At 50.0% G+C, this 22,641-nt stretch overlaps 7 protein-coding genes across 7 annotated transcripts; all 7 read right to left on the bottom strand.

Moving 5' to 3' along the window:
- Positions 1–426: 426 nt before the first annotated feature.
- Positions 427–2,554, bottom strand: N7473_002642 (glycoside hydrolase family 2 protein; the record flags this gene model as incomplete). The annotated part of the gene is made up of 3 exons (XM_057148582.1): positions 427–601; positions 675–1,091; positions 1,149–2,554. 3 exons carry the CDS (start codon positions 2,552–2,554, stop codon positions 427–429), a joined length of 1,998 nt encoding a protein of 665 aa, XP_057012236.1.
- A 915-nt stretch (positions 2,555–3,469) lies between these two features.
- N7473_002641 (KH domain protein) lies at positions 3,470–6,771 on the bottom strand (the record flags this gene model as incomplete). Its single annotated transcript, XM_057148581.1, has 4 exons — positions 3,470–4,896; positions 4,960–5,284; positions 5,340–6,143; positions 6,253–6,771. 4 exons carry the CDS (start codon positions 6,769–6,771, stop codon positions 3,470–3,472), a joined length of 3,075 nt encoding a protein of 1,024 aa, XP_057012235.1.
- Positions 6,772–11,660: 4,889 nt separating this feature from the next.
- Positions 11,661–12,458, bottom strand: N7473_002640 (MBL fold metallo-hydrolase; the record flags this gene model as incomplete). The annotated part of the gene is made up of 1 exon (XM_057148580.1): positions 11,661–12,458. The coding sequence occupies one exon, from the start codon at positions 12,456–12,458 to the stop codon at positions 11,661–11,663; it is 798 nt and encodes a 265-aa protein (XP_057012234.1).
- A 709-nt stretch (positions 12,459–13,167) lies between these two features.
- N7473_002639 (aspartate aminotransferase) lies at positions 13,168–14,697 on the bottom strand (the record flags this gene model as incomplete). The annotated part of the gene is made up of 4 exons (XM_057148579.1): positions 13,168–13,967; positions 14,022–14,355; positions 14,577–14,590; positions 14,657–14,697. The coding sequence occupies 4 exons, from the start codon at positions 14,695–14,697 to the stop codon at positions 13,271–13,273; spliced, it is 1,086 nt and encodes a 361-aa protein (XP_057012233.1). The 3' UTR covers positions 13,168–13,270.
- Positions 14,698–15,243: 546 nt separating this feature from the next.
- On the bottom strand, positions 15,244–17,605 carry N7473_002638 (HLH transcription factor; the record flags this gene model as incomplete). Its single annotated transcript, XM_057148578.1, has 4 exons — positions 15,244–16,188; positions 16,255–16,895; positions 16,961–17,184; positions 17,253–17,605. The coding sequence occupies 4 exons, from the start codon at positions 17,603–17,605 to the stop codon at positions 15,244–15,246; spliced, it is 2,163 nt and encodes a 720-aa protein (XP_057012232.1).
- Positions 17,606–17,769: 164 nt separating this feature from the next.
- Positions 17,770–18,231, bottom strand: N7473_002637 (uncharacterized protein; the record flags this gene model as incomplete). Its single annotated transcript, XM_057148577.1, has 1 exon — positions 17,770–18,231. One exon carries the CDS (start codon positions 18,229–18,231, stop codon positions 17,770–17,772), a length of 462 nt encoding a protein of 153 aa, XP_057012231.1.
- Positions 18,232–19,817: 1,586 nt separating this feature from the next.
- On the bottom strand, positions 19,818–22,340 carry N7473_002636 (uncharacterized protein; the record flags this gene model as incomplete). Its single annotated transcript, XM_057148576.1, has 1 exon — positions 19,818–22,340. The coding sequence occupies one exon, from the start codon at positions 22,338–22,340 to the stop codon at positions 19,818–19,820; it is 2,523 nt and encodes an 840-aa protein (XP_057012230.1).
- Between the last annotated feature and the right edge of the window lie 301 nt (positions 22,341–22,641).

The following is a 22,641-nucleotide window of genomic DNA, read 5'->3' as shown; positions in this document are numbered from 1 at the left end:
CTTAGCGAGTAGGTTGTTGCCTCGAGTCATGGACGGTCCTTGTTGTGAGGTATGAGAGCTCCGGACCCAAGTACTTGGAGATTAGCCTATTTAGCAGCAGCTTGCTATACGTAGACTACAATTAACTAGAAGCGAAGGTGATTGATATTGGGTAGATAAGGGAGTCCAAATCATTGTCATTTGCTCTTGAGGGCCTGAAGCACTTAATGAAGAACAGGCAGGCATTGTCACCTCTCAGAAGGACTAAAAACGGATAATATGTTTCTCCAGCAAGTAGAGTGTAAGAGTTGGACAAATTCTATTCAAGATATCACTCTATAAAAGCTCCTGACCGTCGTGTCTCATCCTCTTGGCTAAGTCTACCCAATACAGCAGCCGCATTCAAGAAGCATACTAGCATACTAGGCTAACATCTTCAGCTAACAATCACGATCGATGCAAAGAATGCAACAACTTCCTGAAGCCCTTCGGAGCATGTGACTGAACATGCTGATAGTAATAATCCTGAGCAGCATCCATAATAGCCTTGACTTTTTCAACGGGAACCTTCGCCTTCCGATCATAGGTATACAGCCCATTAACCTCTTGCTCGATATCACACCTGGCAGACGCAGTTAGCAAACCAAGCCCACATTCTATCCATATCCAATATTGGCACGGGAAATCCCACTTACAGCTGTGTATACACCAGACCGCAGGTATGCCCACCCTTGACAATGGCCATCACCAGCTTTTCAAACCTCTTCAAGAAATCCTCAACGTCTGTGGCGGTGGTATATCCCCAGTCACGTTCACCAGCATGGCTATCCTTCGGAGGAGCGATATTTACGCCACCGAATTCGGTGCAGATCACAGGTGCACCGGCTTTATGTTGTGTACCGGGGTCGAGGAGGGTATGGCCTGAGAAGCCGGAATAGATGGGCTTTGTGAACATCTCCCGACCAGCCTTTTGGCCTAGGATCCCGCCTTCCATTTTGGAGCATGTCTCTGCCAGGTCGTGCGAGTCGGCGTAGTCGTGGTATGTGGTTAGATCTGTAAGAACATGTTCCCAGCCACAGTTGTCGTTGATGGGTCGGCTGGGATCCAACGTCCTGTTTTCGCTTCTGTGTTAGCAAGATCTCCAATCCCAGAAGCACATCAAATCTTACTTGGTTAGGTAGTACAGCGAGCGAATGTGATTCCGCTGATCAATGTTATCCTTCAAGGACGTATAGGCCCAGCTCTCATTATTCGGCGTCCACGTAATAACACACGGGTGATTGATATCCCTCTTCACAGCCTCGGCCCATTCAGCATTCATGCGCTCGATATAATCACTTCCAAACTCGTACGCATTGGCCATTTCACCCCAAACAAGATACCCCAGTCGATCAGCCCAGTAGTGGAACCGAGGGTCTTCGACCTTCTGGTGTTTGCGGCACCCGTTGAAACCCAAGTCTTTCGCCATGATGATATCAGCCTTGAGCGCCTCGGATGAAGGAGGTGTCATCCCTGTCTCGGGCCAATAGCCCTGATCTAAGAATAACATCTGGAACAGCGGTTTGCCGTTTAATCGGAATGTACCGTCGCCGCTTTGCCAGGATAGACTGCGCATGCCAGTTGTTATCTCGATCTCGTCAACGACTTTTCCTGAGGCATCGTACAGACGTAGAACCAGATCATATAAAATCGGATGTTCAGGGGCCCAGAGAGCCACGGAATTATGCCAAGCTCCTTCGGTATTGTAAGGTTCTTTCTTCTGCAGCTCTTTCATGTGAGGTACTTTCATGCTCAAGTCCAGAGCAGCCCAGTCCCTCTCACTCGGCAATGGGACCTTGTTCTTGCTAACAGGTACTCCACCAAGACTAGCCTCAACCTCAACACTGCATCCAGCCTGCGGTGATCGACCAGATACGGCAATCTTTGCATGGAGTTCACCATGCTCGATATCGTCTGAGCGAAGCACAGTCCCGCCACTACCACAACACAATCGCATGGCAGGTACACTCTCCATCCAAACAGACAACCAAATCCCACCGCTGGGCGTATAGAAAATGTTCTCCGAAACAGGCTTCCAATACTGTTTCCCTCGCGGCTGGGCAAGATCATTTGGTGAATCTCTAACACGCATACTCAGACGCGCGGATTTCGCATCCGATGCAAAGGCATCCGTCACGTCCAGGTCAAAGGGGACATGACCTCCACGATGACCACCGATAAACTGCCCATCAACCCAAACGGAGCACTCAAAGTCCACTGCGCCGAAGCGGACAAGGAGTCTGTTTCCTTGGGCTTTTTCCGAATCGGTGCGGATGTCGTCGATACGGCGCTCATACCACATTAACTCGTGTGCCTCGAGGAGACCGATTCCAGATGCTGGGGTTTGGAATGCATAGGGGACTTTAATCTCGCGTTTGGGCTGTTTGTCGGCTGTTTGTGGTGGGACACCTTTGCTTTGCCATTTTTCAGATAGGCCAATGTTGGTGTCGTCGAAGATAAAGTCCCATGTCCCGTCGAGAGGGGCCCAGTTCAGGCCTTTGCGTTGGAAATCAGGGCGTGGATATGATGATACCATGGTGATTAGTTGGTCTTGATATTGAATCGGGCGCAATTGAATTATTGGGTGTGAATGATAGTGTAATGGAAGGTCATTGTATGAACTGAACTATAAAAGGAGCGGGGGTCGGTTGAACGACCCCACGTTGCTACGTCAGCGCGGAGATCGTCAGTTCCACGTCGCTGAAACACGTCTGTGCAAGAACCAGGATGTTAGAACAGCGTGGTCTAACTAATTGAAGGTGTGGAATGAAGACAATGATAAGAATGAATACGAGTTGGGAGAATTTAAATGTCTACGGTGATGCAAGCTGGACATTATCTCAAGTCAAATCTCATTGATGGGGGATATCAGAACGTGTAAACATCGACACAAAACTCAAAATCACCATCACGGAAACTCCCGGGTCGATCGAAATCGCCGAAAACCAGACCGGCCATGCCGGCGAGGGCATCATCATCTCAAGGGTGAGAATTCGAAAGGCTCCAACATATAACCCCCTTAGTTTCCTCCCATGCACACCGGAATCATCGACATCACAACAAAAAAAGAAACACAGAAAGATAGAAGAAAAGAACAATCAAAAAGAAAAATCGAGGAGAGATGAAAAGAAGAAAAAGGAGTATCGTATGTTTCTCTCCCCTCCTGATCAGATAAAGAAAAAGAAGCATGAAAGACAAAAACAGTAACAATGAAAATCCGCTCTATCTCACGCAGATTTCTTGGATATCTCTCGTTTTCTTTTCTGACGCCCTCATTGCTTGCGTTTCCGTGGTATCAATCAACTTGAAAAATCAGAAAAACACAAAAATAAAAAAAAGACCAAAACATCAAACACAGACGAAAACACAGAGACAGGTCAAACCGAGACACGCTGGAAACAAATCAATCAACCAAAAGGGTATACTGCTGCTGTAAATGGATATTTTGGGTTTAACGCGGTGGCCCAATCGGGGCCGGGTATCCAGAAGTAGAATTCGAAGTGCTAGGGCGACCGCTGTCAAAAGAGGCGCGCGGGTCATGCTTGGGTGTCATGTCCCCGGGCGCCGTACCGAAAGGAAACTTGGTGTCGAAGCGCGTGGGCCAGCCATTGTTGCTGCTGCTGCTCTTGTGGCTATGCGAGCTGCCGAGGACGGGCAGATCGTCCTCGGGCAGGTTCACCCCGGAGTCATTCCAGGGATTGCGGTAGCCACTATCTCGCGACTCCATCGAGACGAGCGAGGCCTTGGAGGCGTTGCTGGAGGCGTGCTTGAAGAAGGAACCGGGCGAGGCCGAGTGGTTCTTGCGTCCAATGAACGAGGAGAAGGACGAAATGCTACCCGGCTTGCGCAGACGCTCAAAGATCGAGCCGCGCTCGCTAGTCTCATCGGCGAAACTGGGACGGGTAGGAGAGTCCGTCACAAGAGGGGCCGGAGCGTGCTGCAACAGCTTCGAGTCGAAGAAGGGAAGTGATTCCTCGAACGAGTCCGACTTGGGGCGGGGAATAGCACCCTTGACGGTGTTCGCGTCGAGACCATGAGCGACGAGGCGGGAGATCAGGAAGTCAATGGCATCTTTCAGACCACCCGCATTGTTACGAGTGTAGCCAAGCACAACACGATCTTCGGGAGCGGGCTCGGGGGAGGATGAGCCCTCCTCCTTGGTGGGGAGCTCAGCAGCCGTGTCGACATTGATGTCAACCTCATACTGCTCCTTGAGCTTGGTTCGAACGTCCGCGATGAAGTCGGGGGACTTGAAGTACTCCTGAAGCTCTGCAGAGCTCTGGAAGTGCAGCTCGTGGCTTTCCGGAACCATACCGAGAAGAGCATCAACAGCCTGGGGCACCTGGTACTCCGGCCCGGAGATGGTTACGACATCACTGGCAAGCTCAGTGCTGGGGAACTCAATCTTGCAGTTCCACTTCTTCTCCAACTCGTCGATCTCGGTTATGCGAGCCAACAGCTCACGATGGTACAAGCGGTTGATGACAACCCGCTCCGAGACATACTCGGCGTCGACTTTTTCGACCATGTCCATGATCTCCTGCTTCACAAGGTCCAGGCTCTGGGCATTGCGGGCGGGAGTCCGACAGATCACATTGTCAACCTTGATGTCGTCATCTTCCTTGCCCATCCCGCCGCGGTCCATGGCATTGGAGAACTTCACAAACACCGAGTACTTTTTCATGATCCGCTGGATGTGCTGTCCGCCAATGCCGATGATTCGCTTGTGGTATTGGTCCGGAACATGGAATGAGATGGAGGCGGGCATCTCCTGCTCAACAAGATCCAATCCATTCTTGGTAGAGTCGTACTGATTGCCGCACACGTCGATATAGAAGTTATACTCGTTGAAGCCGTCAAAGATAATTTGAACATTGCCTGTCCAGGGGGTTAGTATCCATAGCTTAGACTAAAGGCGAAGAGGAAGAACGAGGTACTCACTCTGACCCATGATCTTGTTGATCTTGCCGTTCTTCTTGCCACTGACAAACTCCTTGTGCTCGTTGGCAAGCTCTATCTTAACTCGCATCTGGTATTGGCTGCGAGTGACGAAAGGAATCTGGTTCACGACAGTCATAGCAGCCTTGACCGCATCATCGGATCCGTTGATGGTGAACGTCAGATTATCAAAGCTGACCTCCGCCTCGGAGTTGGTGCAGATATCCGAGAGCATAGAACGAATGTCGGTCGTCGAAGGGGCGCGAATGCCGCCTTGCGCAGGATCGGGCATGAGGATCCACCAAGAGGCGCTATAGAATTGACCGGCCTGAGTTTCTGGTTAGTTACGATTCATACGATCCCATATCTTGGGCGCTTCATACCAGAGCCATGATTTCTCTGACGGTTCGCTCGACATGCAAGACCTCAGTACCCTGAATCCGGACCAGGCCGCGCTGGCTGCCCAACTGCGGGAAAAGAACGTAGGAACCGTTCATTTCCATCACCTTGCGGACCTTATCCAAGCGATCGAGCAAGATGTTGTCGATCTTGCTCGAGTTGACCACGACATCCTTGACATAGATTTTCACCCCCAAGACCAGCTCTCGCAACTTTTGCTTCGCGCGAGCAATCTGCTCCGGCGTATCTCCAGTGATGTAGACTTCGTCTTCGCTGCGACGGTTCGCGCCGGGAGGGGTATAGCCAAAGATTCGGGGGAATGGAGGAGGGAAGTAGATAGCGGTGCCGGTGGCAGCTTCGATCAGCTTGATGTTTTTGCGAGTCCGTCCACAGACCAGGGTATGCATGGTCAGCTCCAGCTTGATGGCGTCCACATGGCGTTTCAGCTGAGGTTCTGCGTTAGCCCGGTTCCCGTCGAAATTATCCCGCACACAGAAGTGACCCACAATTTGATCGATCATGATCAGAACCCGCGTCTTTGCGTGCTCCGAGCTCTCCATGTCACCGTAGATGGCGACTCGGAAGCGCTGCTCAAGCCCGTTATCAGATGCATAGCCATAGGAAGAGACCACCGCACTGTCGGCGTCGTGGAGCTTGGGTGTCAGCAAGAAAATGTCGGTCCCGGTGTAGGCGGCCAAGGTGTCCATGTGCTCGAGCACGCTCGCTCGAATACCCTTCGGAGATCCATCCATGATCAAGTGCATATCCACGTCGACGGTCGCGCATCGCTAATGAGAAGCGAAAAGTTAGCAAGGGATGTGCCATCTCCGAGTCCAACATCGGTGCAAGGTAGAAGGACCCAGTGCTTGGAAGAGAAAAAAAAATTCATCCACGTACCAACATAATCGGAGTCTCGTTCAAAATCTTGGCCCGCATCTTCCGTACTGTCTCCCCGTCACCGGTCACACAGACGTTGGTCACAAAGCCATTTGGCCGCCGTTGTAGCGAAGGCACCGCCTTGGGCTCTGAGGACGTGAGGGTAGCCTCGATACGACCACCGCTGCTTTCCGTAATCTGCCGGCATAGCCTCCGTAGACCTTCGACATTGCTGGTGTGTACAGGCAGCTGGTGAACCGGAGTGCCCTCGGGGGTGGCTTCGGGGAAAGTCCAGCGCTGCAAAGCGTTGGGACTGGCGTGGAGGACATCCTCGACGTCGGGACCAGCCAACGTGGAGGAGAAGGGGACGTTGAAGGACAGATTGACGGTCGGATCGATGCTCGTCGGCGGCGTCATGGGAGGCGCACCGTGTGGCCGGCGAAAGGTCATGTCGGTGTGTGGTCTGGACATCCCAAAGGTCGGCGTCATTCGTTCCCAACCATGACGGGCCTGGCCCGTAAAGTTGGAGATCTTGTGCATGACCAGAGGTCGGAAGGAAGAATCTCTCACCCCGGTCAGATGGCGGGGGAAGAGTGAGGAGAGTGGGTGGGAGGGAGGGAGGATGTTTGGAGGGAGTGGAAAGGTGAATCCAAGGCTGCCGTTCTTGACAGGGATAGGAATGGCCGCTGTGTGGGCGTTTCGGGAATGGTGGAAACGAAGATCGATCGATGGGGGAGGGGGAGAATAAGGGAACGGACCACAACAACTCGACCCCGAACAAAGATCCCACCAGCAAAAACCAGGATTGAGGGTATCACGAAGAAGAAAATAAGGATGAGAGATAAGCCAGAAGAATAGATCGAGGGGGAAAGTGGTTCAATGGCAACCCCCTTTGGAGTGTTGGACTGGAAGAGAAAGGAAGAGTGTCGTCAGTAGTTGTGCGGGTCATTTTCAGTACTTCCGTATGGTCATCTCGATTCGGGCCTATCAGTTTTTTTTTCCGATGGAAGATATAGCTAAGTAGTATCGAGCTATTCAGTTATATAGTCATGGTTTCAAGTAGTAATTCTGCTAGTATAGGTGTATGGATATCTAGTTCCAGCTCTATGACTTTCATACTAAGTATTACTATCCTGTAAATCCCGTACGTGGCTCTCGACTCCCTCCACTCCTGTCATTCTCGTACCCAACACTTTGCCTATGTACTAAACGTTAGTTAGTTAGTGATAAACCAGAGTAGCCCAAGCGGGTTTAGTGACTGCTATGTATTCCATACGTTATTGTTGACAATATTAATAGTTCCCTTTTCTAATTGTGTTCTAGATCCAGTCCCTTTCTTCAATTTTAAGATTGTCTCTCCTTACTCCTGAATCAAAAACCCCTAAAAAAAGGAAAAGCGTCGTCTCCTATTCTCATCTCGAATCCACATTTCAGCACTGCCTCGCTGGAAAGAATGCGGCCGATCCGGCAGAGAATGTCCGTCGGGTTCGCTCGCAAGGGCGCTTGGCAGGTCAGATCCTGGCCCTCGCGGGGGCTCCACTACTAAGTTACAGTTAGGTAGTTAACTACAGTAGTGACTAGTTAAGTTAGTCCCTGCCTTGTTTAGTTAAGAGGGTTCCTGGCAGGTTGGCCAACTCTTCAGGTAGACAAAATAGAAAAGCGGACAATAGTACGGAGGATGTAGGTCAGCCTTGGAGAAACAAGTTAAACCGGGTTAAACAACCTGGTCAGCTCCAACTTCCAACTTGTAAGAGTCTAGATCACGTGAGTCTTTTATGTACACTTAACAAAGTTAGCAAGTTAGCGCCTCCTCTCAAGCCTCAAGGACCCCGAATCTCCCTAGACTCAAGCCCACCCCGGATGCCTGGTTCTGGCTTCGTTGGCTGATCAGAGCGTAATAATTCTTGGCTTTGGGTCCGGCGCGACCGGTGCATCTGGCCGATCCAGATTTTCATTTTCAGCCCATGCAAGCAGAGCGCACACTCATGTCTCATTGGTATCCGACTCCTTCCGCGCTCCGCGCTGAGGGGGGACAGTACATAGTAATACGGTTGATCGCAGCATTGTACATACTGCATGGCCCGTCCTTTGTACTGTACATTGATCATCTTATAGGTCGTTGCAGAGAAAAACGCCCTGTACAGCAGCGTATCTGACCCTCCCTTCGATCCACTCGTGAAAGAGGGCGTTCCCCTCCCATGGAGGAGGGACTTAGCTAGAAGTTAGTACTCCCGTAGTACTGATAGGGCGGGTAGTGGCAGGCTCTCATCCTAGCCCGGCTGGTTCGGACACGGCCACCGAACAGCGCTACGGACCCCGCGAAGCAAGTTGGAGGCGTCAGCCCGGCATGTGGGTTGTCGATGGTGGACTGTGGATGGTGGAGGATGCGAGAGCTTCTCCCTGACCGTCCCAGTATTGATGCCAGGCGGCCGGTCAGCCTGATGGGCTGTTCGTCCCTCTGCTGCTTTGTTGACTCGATGCCAGACATGTAAACTGTACTCTGTAGACTCAAATGAAGCATCGGACTGCCTGGAACCTTGGGCCACAGAACCTCGCAGGACACTTTGCCCAATTTGCCCACATACTCCCACCGTTGGGCCAATGAGGCCCCGAGGATGTGCGGTAGCCCTCTCGTTCTCTCCTGCCTTCTCTCCACGGGGCACTTCCTCGTTCAATAGTTAGCTGTTGCTGCTGCTGCAACAAAGGTCTTCGAGGGTCCAGCCCGAATTCGTTTTACCCCTCCATCCTATGGCCTCGGCATCCCTAGGGCTGGAACGACGGGGGACTGGCGACTCTGTGCTCCAGAGAGTCAGCTGATGACCGGAGACCAGGTTCCCCCAGCCCCAAAAGTGGTCGACGTCATTCTCTCGTATAAGCGTGTGGGTCACGAAACGCTCTTCAGCTGAGGACGGGGGATAAGGAGGACTCGAAACCCTTCGAGACCAGTTCCGACTGGAGGAACCACGCCGCTTTGAAAATTGGCTGCAGTTGCCACACGCTGCCGCATCTCCCAGCTTTTTCCTCCTTGGCCGGTACCGGGCTTCAATAGTGGCAGAATGCCGATCAAATATACTTTGTAGCTCATACATGCGCTTTATCCATTGACTGGATTCGAAGATTGGACTGACTTTCCGCTCTTTACCCCACGTATTCATTTTTACCTACTCCGGACCCGATATCTATACAATGATCGAGCCCGTAGATGCACAGCTGAGGATATATATGCCTACCCTTTAGGTTTCACCTTGACCTACCGACTGGATTTACTATGCCAGGTCTTAGCTTAGGTACTCTTTCCGTTTTTATAGTCGCTGTCTTGAACTCCATAAACCTAAATAATTCCTTCAGGCCTTCTATCTGGAATCACGAATGCCGGCTGTAACTAAGCGTATTGAGAAACAAAATCCGCCAAGACTTTTGTGATTCGAACGACCACCTTCCCATCGTAGGTACAGGGTTGCATACCAACATCAACATGCGCCGGCCTCCTTATCGTTGTATATTCTTCGCCTTACCTTCTACCCCTCCAAGCTAGCAATCACAAGGTCACTACTACCAAAGCATCCATGACCGCATGAACTCAATTGAGAGTCATTTACTCTATTCGCGCAAGCCAAGCCCCTCGGGCTGTTGGTTGATTTCTGCGATATCATGAAAGTCAAGCGGAGATCCGTTTGTCAGACCTGTCGAGATCGGAAATTAGGCGTACGGTTCTTCCTCAATTGCAACCAGTCTAGCCTATTTCTGTCTATCATGGAATATTTTAGCTAATGAAATCACTCAGTGTGATGGAAAACGACCTGGATGTAGCCAATGCCTGCAGTACTGGGAGAACTTGCGACGGGTACCAGAGAGACTGGAAATTTATCGCTCAGGGTGCTTGTCAAAATGTACTCGACACGATGCAGAATCGAATTGCATCGGAACATGCGAATCAGACAGCTCATATGGCCTTTAGCTCGTCTACCAAGCCTTCACCTAAAGGCCGCCAACAAGCGGGAACGAAACGGATCATTTATTCCCCTTCCCTGTTGACATTCTGACCCCATGGACGCCCGCTTACGAGCGACATAGCGGAACTCGTCAAAAACGGCAACCTTCCTGAAGTTCTTGGTACACTTGGTCGTCATAGCCACGAAGAAGCTCACATATGTGGGGCGTGGGTTGAAGTACTTCCCATGCTCCCTTGTCTAACCCACGATACATCGGTGCTATCAAAAGCTACACGAGCACTAGCCATTTTACTAGCCTCACAAAAAGGGAACATTTCTCATTCATCTGATGTGGAGTCCCCCAAATGTTACCACGACGTTATACACACATTGCGCAGGCAGATTGTTGCTAATGGTCTGGCTCTGTGAGTTGATGCCTGCCATCATGTGTCTTGCCTTGGCGGAAGTATGTGGTCTCTAGTCAAATTGACCATATTGTGCTAGTTGTTTAGCTTATGATTGCGGACTCGGTGCCTGCTCTCAAGATTCATCTCCAAGCTATTGGAACATTGTTTCAGAGTTATAGCCCGGAAGCGCTATATTCAGGGATACCTCATAAGCTTTTCTTAGGCTTTCGGCCATTTCTCGTGGGTTCTTTCACGAAAATTCGAACGTATGAAGCTCCATTCTAATATCCTTAGATCGGCGAAGCAGTGCGCGATTGACGGCCAACATTCTTAGCCACCGAGAGCTGTATGAACATCCCGTTCTCGATGACAGCGCCGTCCCATGCCCAAGAAGTATTTAGCCGGGCTGCGGGTCTACCATTGATTCTGCAGCAAGTCGATATGCTTCTGGAGATATCAAGCCTCGAGAGCTCACTTGCTTTGCAGTCATTGATCGGGCTCCCTTCTCGGGATCTCAAGTCATTTTTCCGCATGGGAGAAGAGCTTGGGCTTCAAAATAACACCTATAATTTCTTCAACTCTCGACCTGAATCCCAGCAATTTCGATATCTCCCAAATTTCCTCGAGTTCAACATGCTTTCCTAACATTTCAATCGCAAACGGATTGACTCATTGTTGGTCTTTCCAAATCGTCTGCCTACTAGAAATAGAGAACATTTTGTTGCGTGTTCCCAGGTCCTTTGGATACATGATGACCTGGTCGAGGATATGCACTGTGATGCTATCCAAGCTGAATCGGACCGTTTAGCCTATTTGATTTGTTCAAGTATGGGCTATTTATTCCAGGACGAGATGAAGCTCTTTGGACTAGAGTCAACATTGTTTCCCGCGCAGATTGCATATATCTGGTTCAAGAAAGACGAGGCTCGGTATCAAAGCGGTGTTCACTTCATTAAAGGAGTGGTCGCCCAATTAGTCCAGAAGGGCTTACTGTCTGCACCACTTCTAGTGTTTGGCGAAAGTTTGCACTAAATCTAGCCAGTGTCTCATATTTGAATCAGTCTCGTGATTAAATACAAAAAAAAAAGATCTAAAAGACCACTACCTCCTCCCCTGGCTTCAGCCAACAAATCTTATCACTGATACCTTCCTCCTCAAAATCCTGTCGCAGCCCTTCTTCAAATTGAGTAAAATGCCCCCAAGACTCATAATGCATCGGAATCAGAACATCAGCCTTGATATCGCGGAAAAGTCGCGCCGCAGATTTGCCGTCCATGGTAGCCTGAATAGGAGGAGCACTTATATCTGCAAAATTTGGCGCATGAGCATCACCCAAATTCATCACAGCCGCTTTGATATGAAACATGTTTGCGATATCTTTGAGCTCCTCGATGTAGACCGTGTCCCCGGTGAAGTAGATCGCGTTGGGCAGGCCATCTCGACCGTGACCGAAGTCTTCTCCAGTAACAATGAATCCGGTGCACTCCATTCCTGGAATGTGTCGAGTTGGAGTGGCAATCACTTCAAACTTTTTTCCAGCGATTGTGATGTTGATTCTCTCCCACGGCTTCATTCCATACACTGCAGGGCGAGGAGCCAGATTCTTGGCGCCGTCGACGGTAGTGAAGACGAGGCGCCCATTGAGTAGTTGGCGGCCAAGGTCGTCTAGATTGTCGAAATGGTCTTCGTGGCTCAGTAGCACCGCATCAATTACGGGTAACTGGTTGAGGTTGAGGGCAGGATCGTCGGATACAGTTAGGGTGATACGCTCATCAGACCACGAGGTGCCAGCGGGAGAGAAGAAGGGATCGGTAAGGAAATTGACGCCATTAATGTCCAGAATGGCAGTGGCAGTGCCAATGTGGGTGACTTGAAGATTTGGAGCCATATCGAGTAATATCCAAATAAATATTATTGGAATTGAGTAGAAATTTGAAAGCTGGAAAAAGATGTTGTTGAATGTTGTTCTGGAGCACTTGCAACGAGGAAGACCTGGCTATTTATGATCACCAGTGGAGGCGAACTGTTATAATAGTAGATAGGTCTTGACAAACACTGACAAATATTGATTAGAAGGGAACTCCGAATATCATGAAGTTGGTAATCAGACGAACAGTTATTATTATTATTATTGACGGAAACCTCAACTTGGTGCCGAGTTCTAGATGGTGGACCCGCAAGGGTATCATATTCAGTCAAGACTGGAGTCCCAACTTGCCCGTGGGCTGTAATTGGCCGCCATCGAACACTAGTGGGGAACCAGTACTATGGTCTGTAGCATCTGATGGAAAGAAAAAGGCAAAAAGTATAATACCTTTGGAAATACCCATTCCGGTGGGAGTCACCATTCCGGTGGGAGGCATTATTCCGGTGGGGAGTACCCATGAGTGTAAGCGAATGGGTGTGCCGACTGCTAGGATAGCCAGCCAAGGGAAGGGCACGGATACAAGTGAGTGTAGCCCGCGTGAACCGGATAGAGCGTGGCCTGAGGCCGCAATATTTAGTATGTGCATCCAAGGCCAAAAAAGGTGTGTTTCCACAGCAGTAATCTCTTGCCTTCATTTGGTAAACAAGGAATAGACATGAATTGATGATACGTGGTGATGCTCATTTCGATCCTTTTAAACGGGACCAACTAGTCATACTATCGCCTCCAGCGAGCCTTCGGGCAATCATTCTGATGCCACAGGACTTTACAGTCTAAGACCGATTAAGATATTCGCCCCAAATCTTCAATGCGCATCCAAAACTCTCCGGCGCAACTGAAAATCTCACACGAATATACCCCTTGAAGTCATCATCTCCCTCAGTACCAAACGTCTTCCCTCCAGGCACAAGCAGCAAACCCGTCTCCTTTAGAAGGCCCTCACAATAACAAGCGTCATCCAGAGGCAGACCAGTCTGCGTCTCAATGATACACACACAGGCCATTGAAGCACCGGTGGGTTTTACCCAGCGCAGATGGTCAGGATAAGAAGCGATAAATTTCTCCAGCGAGGCGAGATTAGTTCTGCAGATTTCCCAAGAACGACCTAGAGGACCATTTTCGATGCCGAGGCCCCGTGTAAAAGTCGCTATATCATGATCTATCTGCGAGACGGAGAGTGTGGTATAATCTCGAGCCAGAGTGATCTGTTCTATAATTTCGGGATTAGGCGATATGGCCCATCCAATGTGGATACCGGGTAGGGCATAGGCCTTTGATAAGCTGCTGACGGCGATGATGTTTTTGTATTGCTTGGAAAAGCCCATTATGGATGGTGGAATGGGTTGGGTATAGAAAAGTGGACGGAACACCTCGACGCTGAAAATGATGATGTTGCGCTTGGCAGCGAAGTCTACTAAGCCCTCGAGGACGGCTTCAGGGATTGTTGCGCCAGTGGGGTTGTTTGGGTTGCTGTTTTACCAACACTTAGCATCCCGATGTAGTTGAGAGAAAGGATATATGCACTTGATGATTATCATTCTAGTATTCTCTTTGACCAGCGAGGAGAGATCTTCGAGGTCAGGAATCCATCCTTTCGCTCCTTGGGTGTGCCACAAGGACACTTCGGCACCTGCACGGCGAGGTACATCGTAGAGATGTTGATAGGTCGGATACTGGCAGACAACATGATCCCCCGAATCTAGAAGGGTATCAAGGACTATGAAGTTCGCTGCAATAGCTCCTTGTGTGACTGTCAATGACAGTTCGTGTTGAGGATCGTCTTCGGAGTGATACCGGGAGAGGATCTCTCTCTTAGCCCGGGGTTTCCTAGAACAGAGCCATAACTGAGTGGTTCGGCCTCATTGATAGGCCTAGAGGTAGAGGTTGAATTATCTCCTGCGGATTGTCGTGTCAGATCTTGGAGAGAAAGTGGCTCCACATTAGTACCTAGTCACCTTTCAGTTATTTGGGAAACCTGAGAGAGGAACACCGTGTATACTGTGCAAAGACTCTTTTGCAAGTGGCTAGATAGTAGAATGAGCTTGAATTCGTCTAAAGCAAAAATTTCGGGCCACATACTTTGAGCTGGCGAACTATCACCAACAGATTAAGATGTCAGCGAGGACTGTGCCACCTCCGAAATTGAGGGGTCAAAGTACATATCCCAGTTGTCAAGAACAAACGGTTCCACTCGCACCATTTTGACGTTATTTCAAGGCAGACTCACTGTTAGTATGACCTCGGTTGATTGAATGGGTGTTGTCGTGATTGCAAGCCGCGAGTCACTGAAAGTCTCAAGTCACATTGAAGACACAGGTCAGTGTGACTAATCGCATCGCCCCCACGCACGCCATCGGGCAGACCGACCGTGACAGTGAGTCTTGCCGTTCAAAAGATAAGCAACAATCAATTGGCTGTTAGATCGGGAGGTGAGTGAATACCAGCGTGGATGCCCACAGAGTCAACCCTGTCCGTAGAAGATCTTTCCTGGCGCTGAGGATGCACTTGACCATTTATCCATGCTGTAATACTATCCTGCACCTCCATTGTCAAGTACTTGCTTACTCGGTAGCTAGAAAAAGAGACGACATATTAATATAGGTACCACTCCATGCGAAAGATTGTCTATACGAGTATGAAAACAGTGGAAAGAACTTAAGCACGCAAAACGCTGAAACTAACAAGAAGATTTCCACGATCCAGCCTCATCCTTCGTTTCCTTGGCTGTATTTTTTTCCAATAATCATCAACCAACTATTTCTGTGTTGAATTCATATTGCTTGAGATTTGTCCATCGCTCTAAAGCCTTCTCGAGACTGCTTGGCCATGGACTGTCTGTAAAGTCTTCCGGGAATTCCTGGTTTGACTTCCCAAGTAGAATATCTTGAGAGGTAGTATTCTCGCTCCGCTTCTGATGCTTTTCAATCAGGGGTTCGAAGATCATCGGGGAAGGACTGTTATTATCAATTGTGGAGAACCTTCGCTTGTGCCGATGTCTGTCTGGCTTCCAGGCCAGGCCGTCTGCCTTGTGCACTTGTACCTCACCCTTGACATCTTTTCTGAGATTTGGAAGGATAGTGTCTCCTTGTAGGTCGTCATCTTCGAGTTCTGAATAACCTTCAAGCAATGGGCGGGTGAGCCAATCGTCTCTTGGAGGCTCCACCCAAGAATCCAGAAATTGAAACTGCATATCGTTTAGATTCAAAGAAGTGCCAAAATCTTCACGGGAATTCGGAGTCTGTGACGTTTCCCCCAAGTCCACTGGTGGTGGCCGAATCTCGTCTTTGCTAGAACTGTGCTGGGTCTCGACCTTGCCCGCGAATGCTTTACCCCCATCTTTGACGGACACTGCATCGACTGGCGGCCTTCGTGACGAAGCCATGCTATCTACGATGTTGGATTGTGAAATCTCGCTTCCTTCAAGTGGGGTACGCCTTGTCTCTGCCTCGTATAACCCAGGATTGCTGAGTGAGAGGGGGTCTTGAGGTGAAGGTAGGTTTGCATCAGATATTGCGTCTCCATCAATTGAAGGCATCAATTTGCTTGCGCTTCCAGAATCCTCTTCTTTTTGATCGTCTGAAGGGCTTGCTGTTCCCGATCTTGACTCTTTGTCTGGTGTCTCAGTACGCCCATCCGGGGATGGCGCTCGGGGTGGCATGAGCCTTAGTGCAAGAGTTTCTGATTTATCTTCCTGTGGGCAAAAAGTTGATCTCGTTAGCTCAGTCTGTAACTTATCAAACGAGGTTCGGTTTCATACAAGATCTCGTTGCAGCTCCCTGATATAATCATTTGCCATCTCTAGTATACTAGCCTTGCTGCATGCTGGGGCCACGAATTTATCATCAATATTCCCCTCAGATTTGAACCCAGATATTGCCTTGTTTTTAGCCAGTCGGGCCTGGATGAACTCGGATGGAATCATTGACTCAAGTCCTTTCAGCGCGACGTTGATACGATTTCGACGGCCTTGTTCTTGGATCTTGTGATGGCCGCGCTCAAAGACCAGGGCCGCAGGAACAAATATTCTTGCAGAAGTGTCCAACCCTTCAAGACACGTCCTCAACTCGTTGATGTACTGAATAGCCGTCTCCACCATAAAGGCCTTGCCGAAGAAGTGATTACCTGGCTTCTCCGCCTCATCAACAGTAACACTCGATCCGGCTAGCCTCTGGCTTTTTTGATCCTGGATAAATGTCGGTGGCATCAATGCCTCCAATTGCTGGAGCGCATTATTGATGCGATTACGGCGGGCTTGTTCGGCGATCTTCTGACTGGTTCGTTTGGAAGTTAAGGTTGTAGGTGTAGTTTCCGGGGAGGAGACGCCAGGAACCCGAGTCTCGTCGAGAATATGCTGGTATTTAGACTCGATAGATACGTAGGCCGTGGCTGGTGAAATTTCTGTAAATTCATAATTGTTAGTGGTTCACAGTGAGGCTACATTCTCATCAAAAAATCCCACGTACTAACATTTCCCTGTATGGGGCGTCGCTGAGATCGCTGGGAACTGGGAATGATCACAGAATATCGTGATTTAATTTTCTCTCGAGACGCAGGAACTCTGGTGGGATTTGTACCCGTGCGATCATTTTCTCTCCTTGTATAACTGGAATCACAGGGGCGCAAAGCAGGACTGCACAGGGCCGCGAAATCGAATTCACTGCTGTTACCCACGTATTTAGTCTCTTGCCTAGTTCAATGTCCCGTCAATATTTCTTTCGACCTGCTGGTTATCATAGGCAATCGGATCATACATACACGATAGTGTTATCAAGAATGTAGCTTGGGACAGTAGGGTTGGATGCGCACTGGGTCGAGGTTACGTCCTTAAAATCGGTCTCGAAAATAGAATCATCAAAACACTGGAAGATTGAGGGTCCGTAGCTACGCTGAAAATGGACGATCTCGCTCGAGTGGACATTCAAAACACCATCCCGAATCCGTGAGTGCCGACTTTTCTCAAGCTTGGACTTGCAACCGTCGATCTCTCGAAGCATAGCTCTGATCAGTGAGTTGTAGCCCTGAACCTCTTGATTTGCAGGACTTGGGGCTACTTGTTGGGGTTGGTAGCCCCTTCGGACTGCAAAAGAGGGCGTAGTTGGTTGGGGCATGCTGGTGAGGCATACTGTCGAGCTCATGCTTGTTGTCGTAACCTGATCGGTCTTCTTCTCTTTGAGAAGAATTTCTATCAAATTACGTTGCTCATTCAGCACATCAGGTACATGATTGCTGTTCAGCTTTTAGTAGCGCCCTCATGACACATTTTCTAACCCACTCACTTCCGTAGCTGACCAGCAAACATAACCACATTCAAGAGTAGGAGCATTGTTGACTTGAGCCTTTCAAGATTACCTCTGACAAGGTTCACGTCCGGCTCATTCAGAACATTGCGCAGTTTATTCGTCGCTTGTTGCCAGCGAGACTTGCAAGGAGCCCGAGATTCGTCGATCATATTTTGAATCTGCTGTAGGACTTCTTCGCACTGTTTCAGCATCTGCTTTGCAGTGAGATGGGCTTCGGGTGAACATAGTTTTGACTGTTCATCCTGCTTGAGACTGTCTCCGAGCTCGCGCAGAATTGCACATGTCAAAGCGACATCGCTTGAGAGATGTTGAATGGCCTTGTCAGCATTTTGGATCTGGCGGTAGAAGGAGAATAACTTGACGGATAACTTGGTGCCGAGGTCTGCGATTTGGATAATACTAGCTGCGATCCCGATGACCTCTAGTCCGGACATTGTGGATCATTTGGTTATCAGCAGGACTCGGAGCGTAAACGAATACTGAGGCAGGACCGATGAATAGTGAGCAGACTTTAGAGCCTCAGATACATACAGCTGGTTGTTGTGGGGCTGTGCCGTGGAAACTCAGCCCCGTTGCCCCGCCCTCTGAATGGTCCAAATGGATGATATGGAGCCCTGTCAACATCTATGTACGAAGTACTGTAGTTCTTTGGGATTTAACGTTTTCTTTAGTCTATTATTTCCTAGTCTTATCATAGTGAATATCTATCATACTAAGGAAAGTACATAGACGAGATCTTTTTGTTTTTTTTCCCCAAGGGTTACTATCCAAGGCAAGGGACTCGTAGCTAACTTATTTGGGTTAGTACAATCGATGCCTGAGGTTGTGGATGACACCTCGTCAAGTCACGCACTTTCTCTTTTCCTCTTTTCACTCTCCCTCTTTCGCTTCTTCACTCCCTTGACGGCCTAGAGTGTCAGCTCCCATTCTCTGCCCATCCACTCTCCATCTCTCTCGTCTCTCACATTTCCTGCCATCACCCGCTCCACACTAACCTCAGGATCCTCCGGCACTCGTTTACCCCGGATTGTTGATTTCTCCCCAGTCTCCTTGCCTAGGCTGATGAGAACTCCCACCCCACCACTATTCACTCGTGCTTTATCTACTGCTCCTCGCAGAGGATGCCGGGTGCTTATTTCTGGAACACCTCAATGAGACGAATGCCTGTCTGATGTGATGGCAGCGCTACACCTGTCTACTCAGGGGCCATGTCTCTGCGATAAATCCCCGCAGCATAAAGTAAACACAATTGACAGCTACTCACCTCACGACAGCCCCCGATCGTACCGATTTCGCTACAGATAATATCAGATCGTTGGATACCCGAGCAAGGAACTTATTATGTGCGTTGAAGCTAAGTGAGTGCATGATCTCGATCCAAAAACCAGAACGGATACAATCAATGGGTCCTTATCGCGAATGATGACCCAATCCAACGCGGAACCAAGCATGACGAAAAAAATACAGCCTGACGCGAGCTATGGACCCGGAGATGCTGTTTCTGAATCTTTACGGTAGAGCAGTGCTGACTGAGACATGTCAACAGGCCCAATAACAGAAAAAGTGTCACGAAACTGCCAACTAAACTATGGTTGCATTTGGTGAGAAGATGAAAATAGCCGATTGTTGAGCCTTGGCTACGAGATATCCTACGGAGACTACTTACTCACTCAGGCTTATGGAATTTGATAAGGTTTATTCGGGTCTGTAGATGAGCGAGGATACCCAGGATATCTAGACCCTGGCTCTCATTATGAGGACTTCATGAGGTTCGGGCTCCCGCTTGAAGTAGTGCTACGATAGTTGATCGTATGGAGCGATGGCAATACAATGATTGACTATGCTCGACCGGGAGGATCCATCGGGACTCAAGTTAGTGAAGGTTATCTCGATAGGGAACGAGTGGCTCAAGTCAAGTATGGGCCCGGTACATCATTAAATCAAATGCATCGAATGAAAAGTAGAGGCTACTACAATGATATGCAACAAAATGCTAATACACAAAACAAAGATGCGCCTGTTAGTAGCGCGGCTGGGCACGCTGAACCGAGTCTGCGGGACCATCCAACGCCATGCGATTCCCATCATCACCTTCGTAATATCGTTGCTCCCGAACATAGTAGGGTCGTTCAATGTACTCGCCCCTTTGTCGATCATCCAGAAAGACGCTCACTTCGCGACTGGGTCCGACAGGACGAACACTGCCGACACGTTGGACGACTTCAAGAGGCTCTTCGTACCGAACCGGTTGTGGCCGCACACTCGAGGTGCGAATGACCCTCTCCAGAGGCTGGGCATGGTCCTCAACGTATGCTGGTCGACGAGGAACATATTCGGCTAGCTGCACACCCTCACTTGGTGCGTATGGATCGTGACTTTCCAATGGTGTCGCGTACGCTCTTCGTTCTCCGGCGACCGGGCGAGCATAGTCCGAAACCACCCTTCGGTATGTGGGCGGGGGTGGAGGCATCTCCTGCACGTATCTGTGCTCACCGTAGGGATCTTGTATGACCGATGGCGCTCGAGCACTGGCTGTACGGACAGGGACGTGGTCACTGTAGACATCGGCCTTGGGTGCCCGGGACATTGGTCTCGGCGGCGGTGCCATAGATTGCATCCTCGGTGCTGGGACCATCTCAAAGCGATTGCCATGCTCATCGACCACAAAGCGGCGTTCAGGTGCAGCCATGACGCGAACCGGTGGATGCTCTTCGTAATACGGATCTTGATATGCGGGCTGGTGACCATCATCCACAGTGATGTAGCGAGGTCCATATGAAGAGGGGACTTCCTCGTAGTATCTAGGTCGCTCCTGCGGCAACCTTTCCACGACTGCATAAGATGCAGCTCGACCACCACGGGGTTCCGTCTCGACATAGCCGCGAGGATATTCAGGTTGTCTAGCGTACTGCATAGTGGTGACCCGTCGCAAATCGCTATCGTCACGAACCACCCGCCGATCACCCAGTTGAGAAACCGCACGGAGTGTTCCTTGTTCAGCTGGAATCTCATGATAAGGATTCAACTCGTAGGCTGGGCCCCGCACGGACGGCTCATGCCTCTCAACCACGGGAGTGTATTGTGGTGACGCAATGTCAATATACACGGGCCGTTCTTGAGGGTGCCGGCTCGGGTTCACAGCCGGATCATCAGCAAAAGGCGGCGGTGAGACCGGCTCTGCTTTGATGTAGGCATCGGAGGGCCCAGCATTCTGACTCTTGTGAGAGACCAAGCGTGTGTCCTCTTTCCCATGTAGTTTTCTCCGCTTTCGAGACATGACTTGGTGAGCTGGCCCACTGGGACTTGCGCGACCAGAGTCAGGGTCCGAGTATACCTGTTCAGATCCGCGCTCGGGCCGTCCGCCCCGAAGTTGCTGAACCGAGGGGACTTTGGCAGTCGCCAACGGGGACACTCGTGACGGCCGAGGGGCAGCCGGGGAGGTGATGTGATTCCGAACTACCTTCACGTTCGTCGCAGGTGATGTCACGCCCTGAATACCCTGTGTTCGGTCGGCGTACCTGCCTCGATCGTCACCGGTTGCCATTCGCTCGTAGTGTCTTGGATCAGTTGGGGGTGCCACTGGTGCTGGTGGAGAGTATTCCGGTTCCTCAGGGGCATCCGCTAGTTGTAGCTCATGGAGATGACCGGAGGCTTTTGGCTGGTAGGAAAGCGTCGGCTTTGAAGGATTAGGGGCGAGCTGGTCAACAACAGGGTAAGCATCATGCATTTCCTGGTCAGATCCCGATCGGTTCAGAGCTTCCAGTCGTTGCAACTCATCTGCGTAATGATCTACCGGAACCCGTGAGGCAGAGCTCAACGGCTGGGCTGGAGCTGCTGGAGAGGACTTTCGGTGAGCCCCGGCTGGTTGGGGGGAGTCGGGTGCTCTACTGGAGTAGAAGGAATTTTCATCGAAGGAATCATTCGGTCCATTGACTTCGGATGGATCACTCAGTGAAACGGGTCGCACGATCTCTAGGGCACGATCCAAAACATCTGAGACATCAAAGTCTGGTTTTGTATCTTGAATCGCGGGTTTCAGTTTCGAGTCCAGCTTCTTCTGCTCAATCTGATCACGCAATGTCCTTTCCACCCTCTGCCGTTGTAATTGAATTTCTGCCCGAACGAGATCATCCGACTTGGTCAAGAAGATAGGATCGATTTCAGAGGTGGGTTTAGGAGCCATTCGGAAAGGGGGTGCTGCAGCGTTTAGAACCGATGTCGTTGGCGCATTGCCAGCTGCGGGAGGAGCCTGTGAGGTTTGGGGGCGCTGGGCTGTGTTGGATACAGGTACATTGCCTGCTGGAACCCCAAAATGTTTGCTTTTCGCTACCTGTTGGGCTGGATGGCCATGTTGGCTATTCCGTGCCACAGGTTTGCGTACAAACTGCTGAGGGACCTTGAGGCGTGGGTGAGAGCCGGCGAAAATCTCATCACTGATCTTCAAAATGCGCTCGTATTCTTTGAGTTCATCTGCACTTATTGGTGCCGTGGCAGGCAACGGCCCTGTTGAAAGGTGAGTGGTGGATCCATGAGCAGTAGCCATGATCCAAGGGGAGTTTTGTAGAAAGGGATCCGAGGATCAATAGACAAGAGATCAAGCTTTGGAAAGCTGCTCTGGGAGGAAAATATTGCTACAAGGCAGATGTCCTCGGCATATCACCCTGATGGAGAGAGCTGTGTGAATCTAAGAACTCCCAAGCTCTAAACCATTGACGAGGGTGTGGCAAGAACGAAAGGAGAGAAAAAGTTGGTGAGCTTGTGACGATCCGCTTTTCTGCTTTTCCGCGCGCCAGTGCGCCACTAGTGAGAGATTAGGTAAGGCCATACAAATGTCGAATCATCGA

The sequence above is a fragment of the Penicillium subrubescens genome (assembly GCF_028828155.1).
Source record: "Penicillium subrubescens strain IBT 31985 chromosome Unknown utg000002l_segment0_segment0, whole genome shotgun sequence".
NCBI classification, from domain to species: domain Eukaryota; kingdom Fungi; phylum Ascomycota; class Eurotiomycetes; order Eurotiales; family Aspergillaceae; genus Penicillium; species Penicillium subrubescens.
Note: the sequence above shows the minus strand (reverse complement) of the source record. Positions and strands in the feature narration are given on the sequence as shown.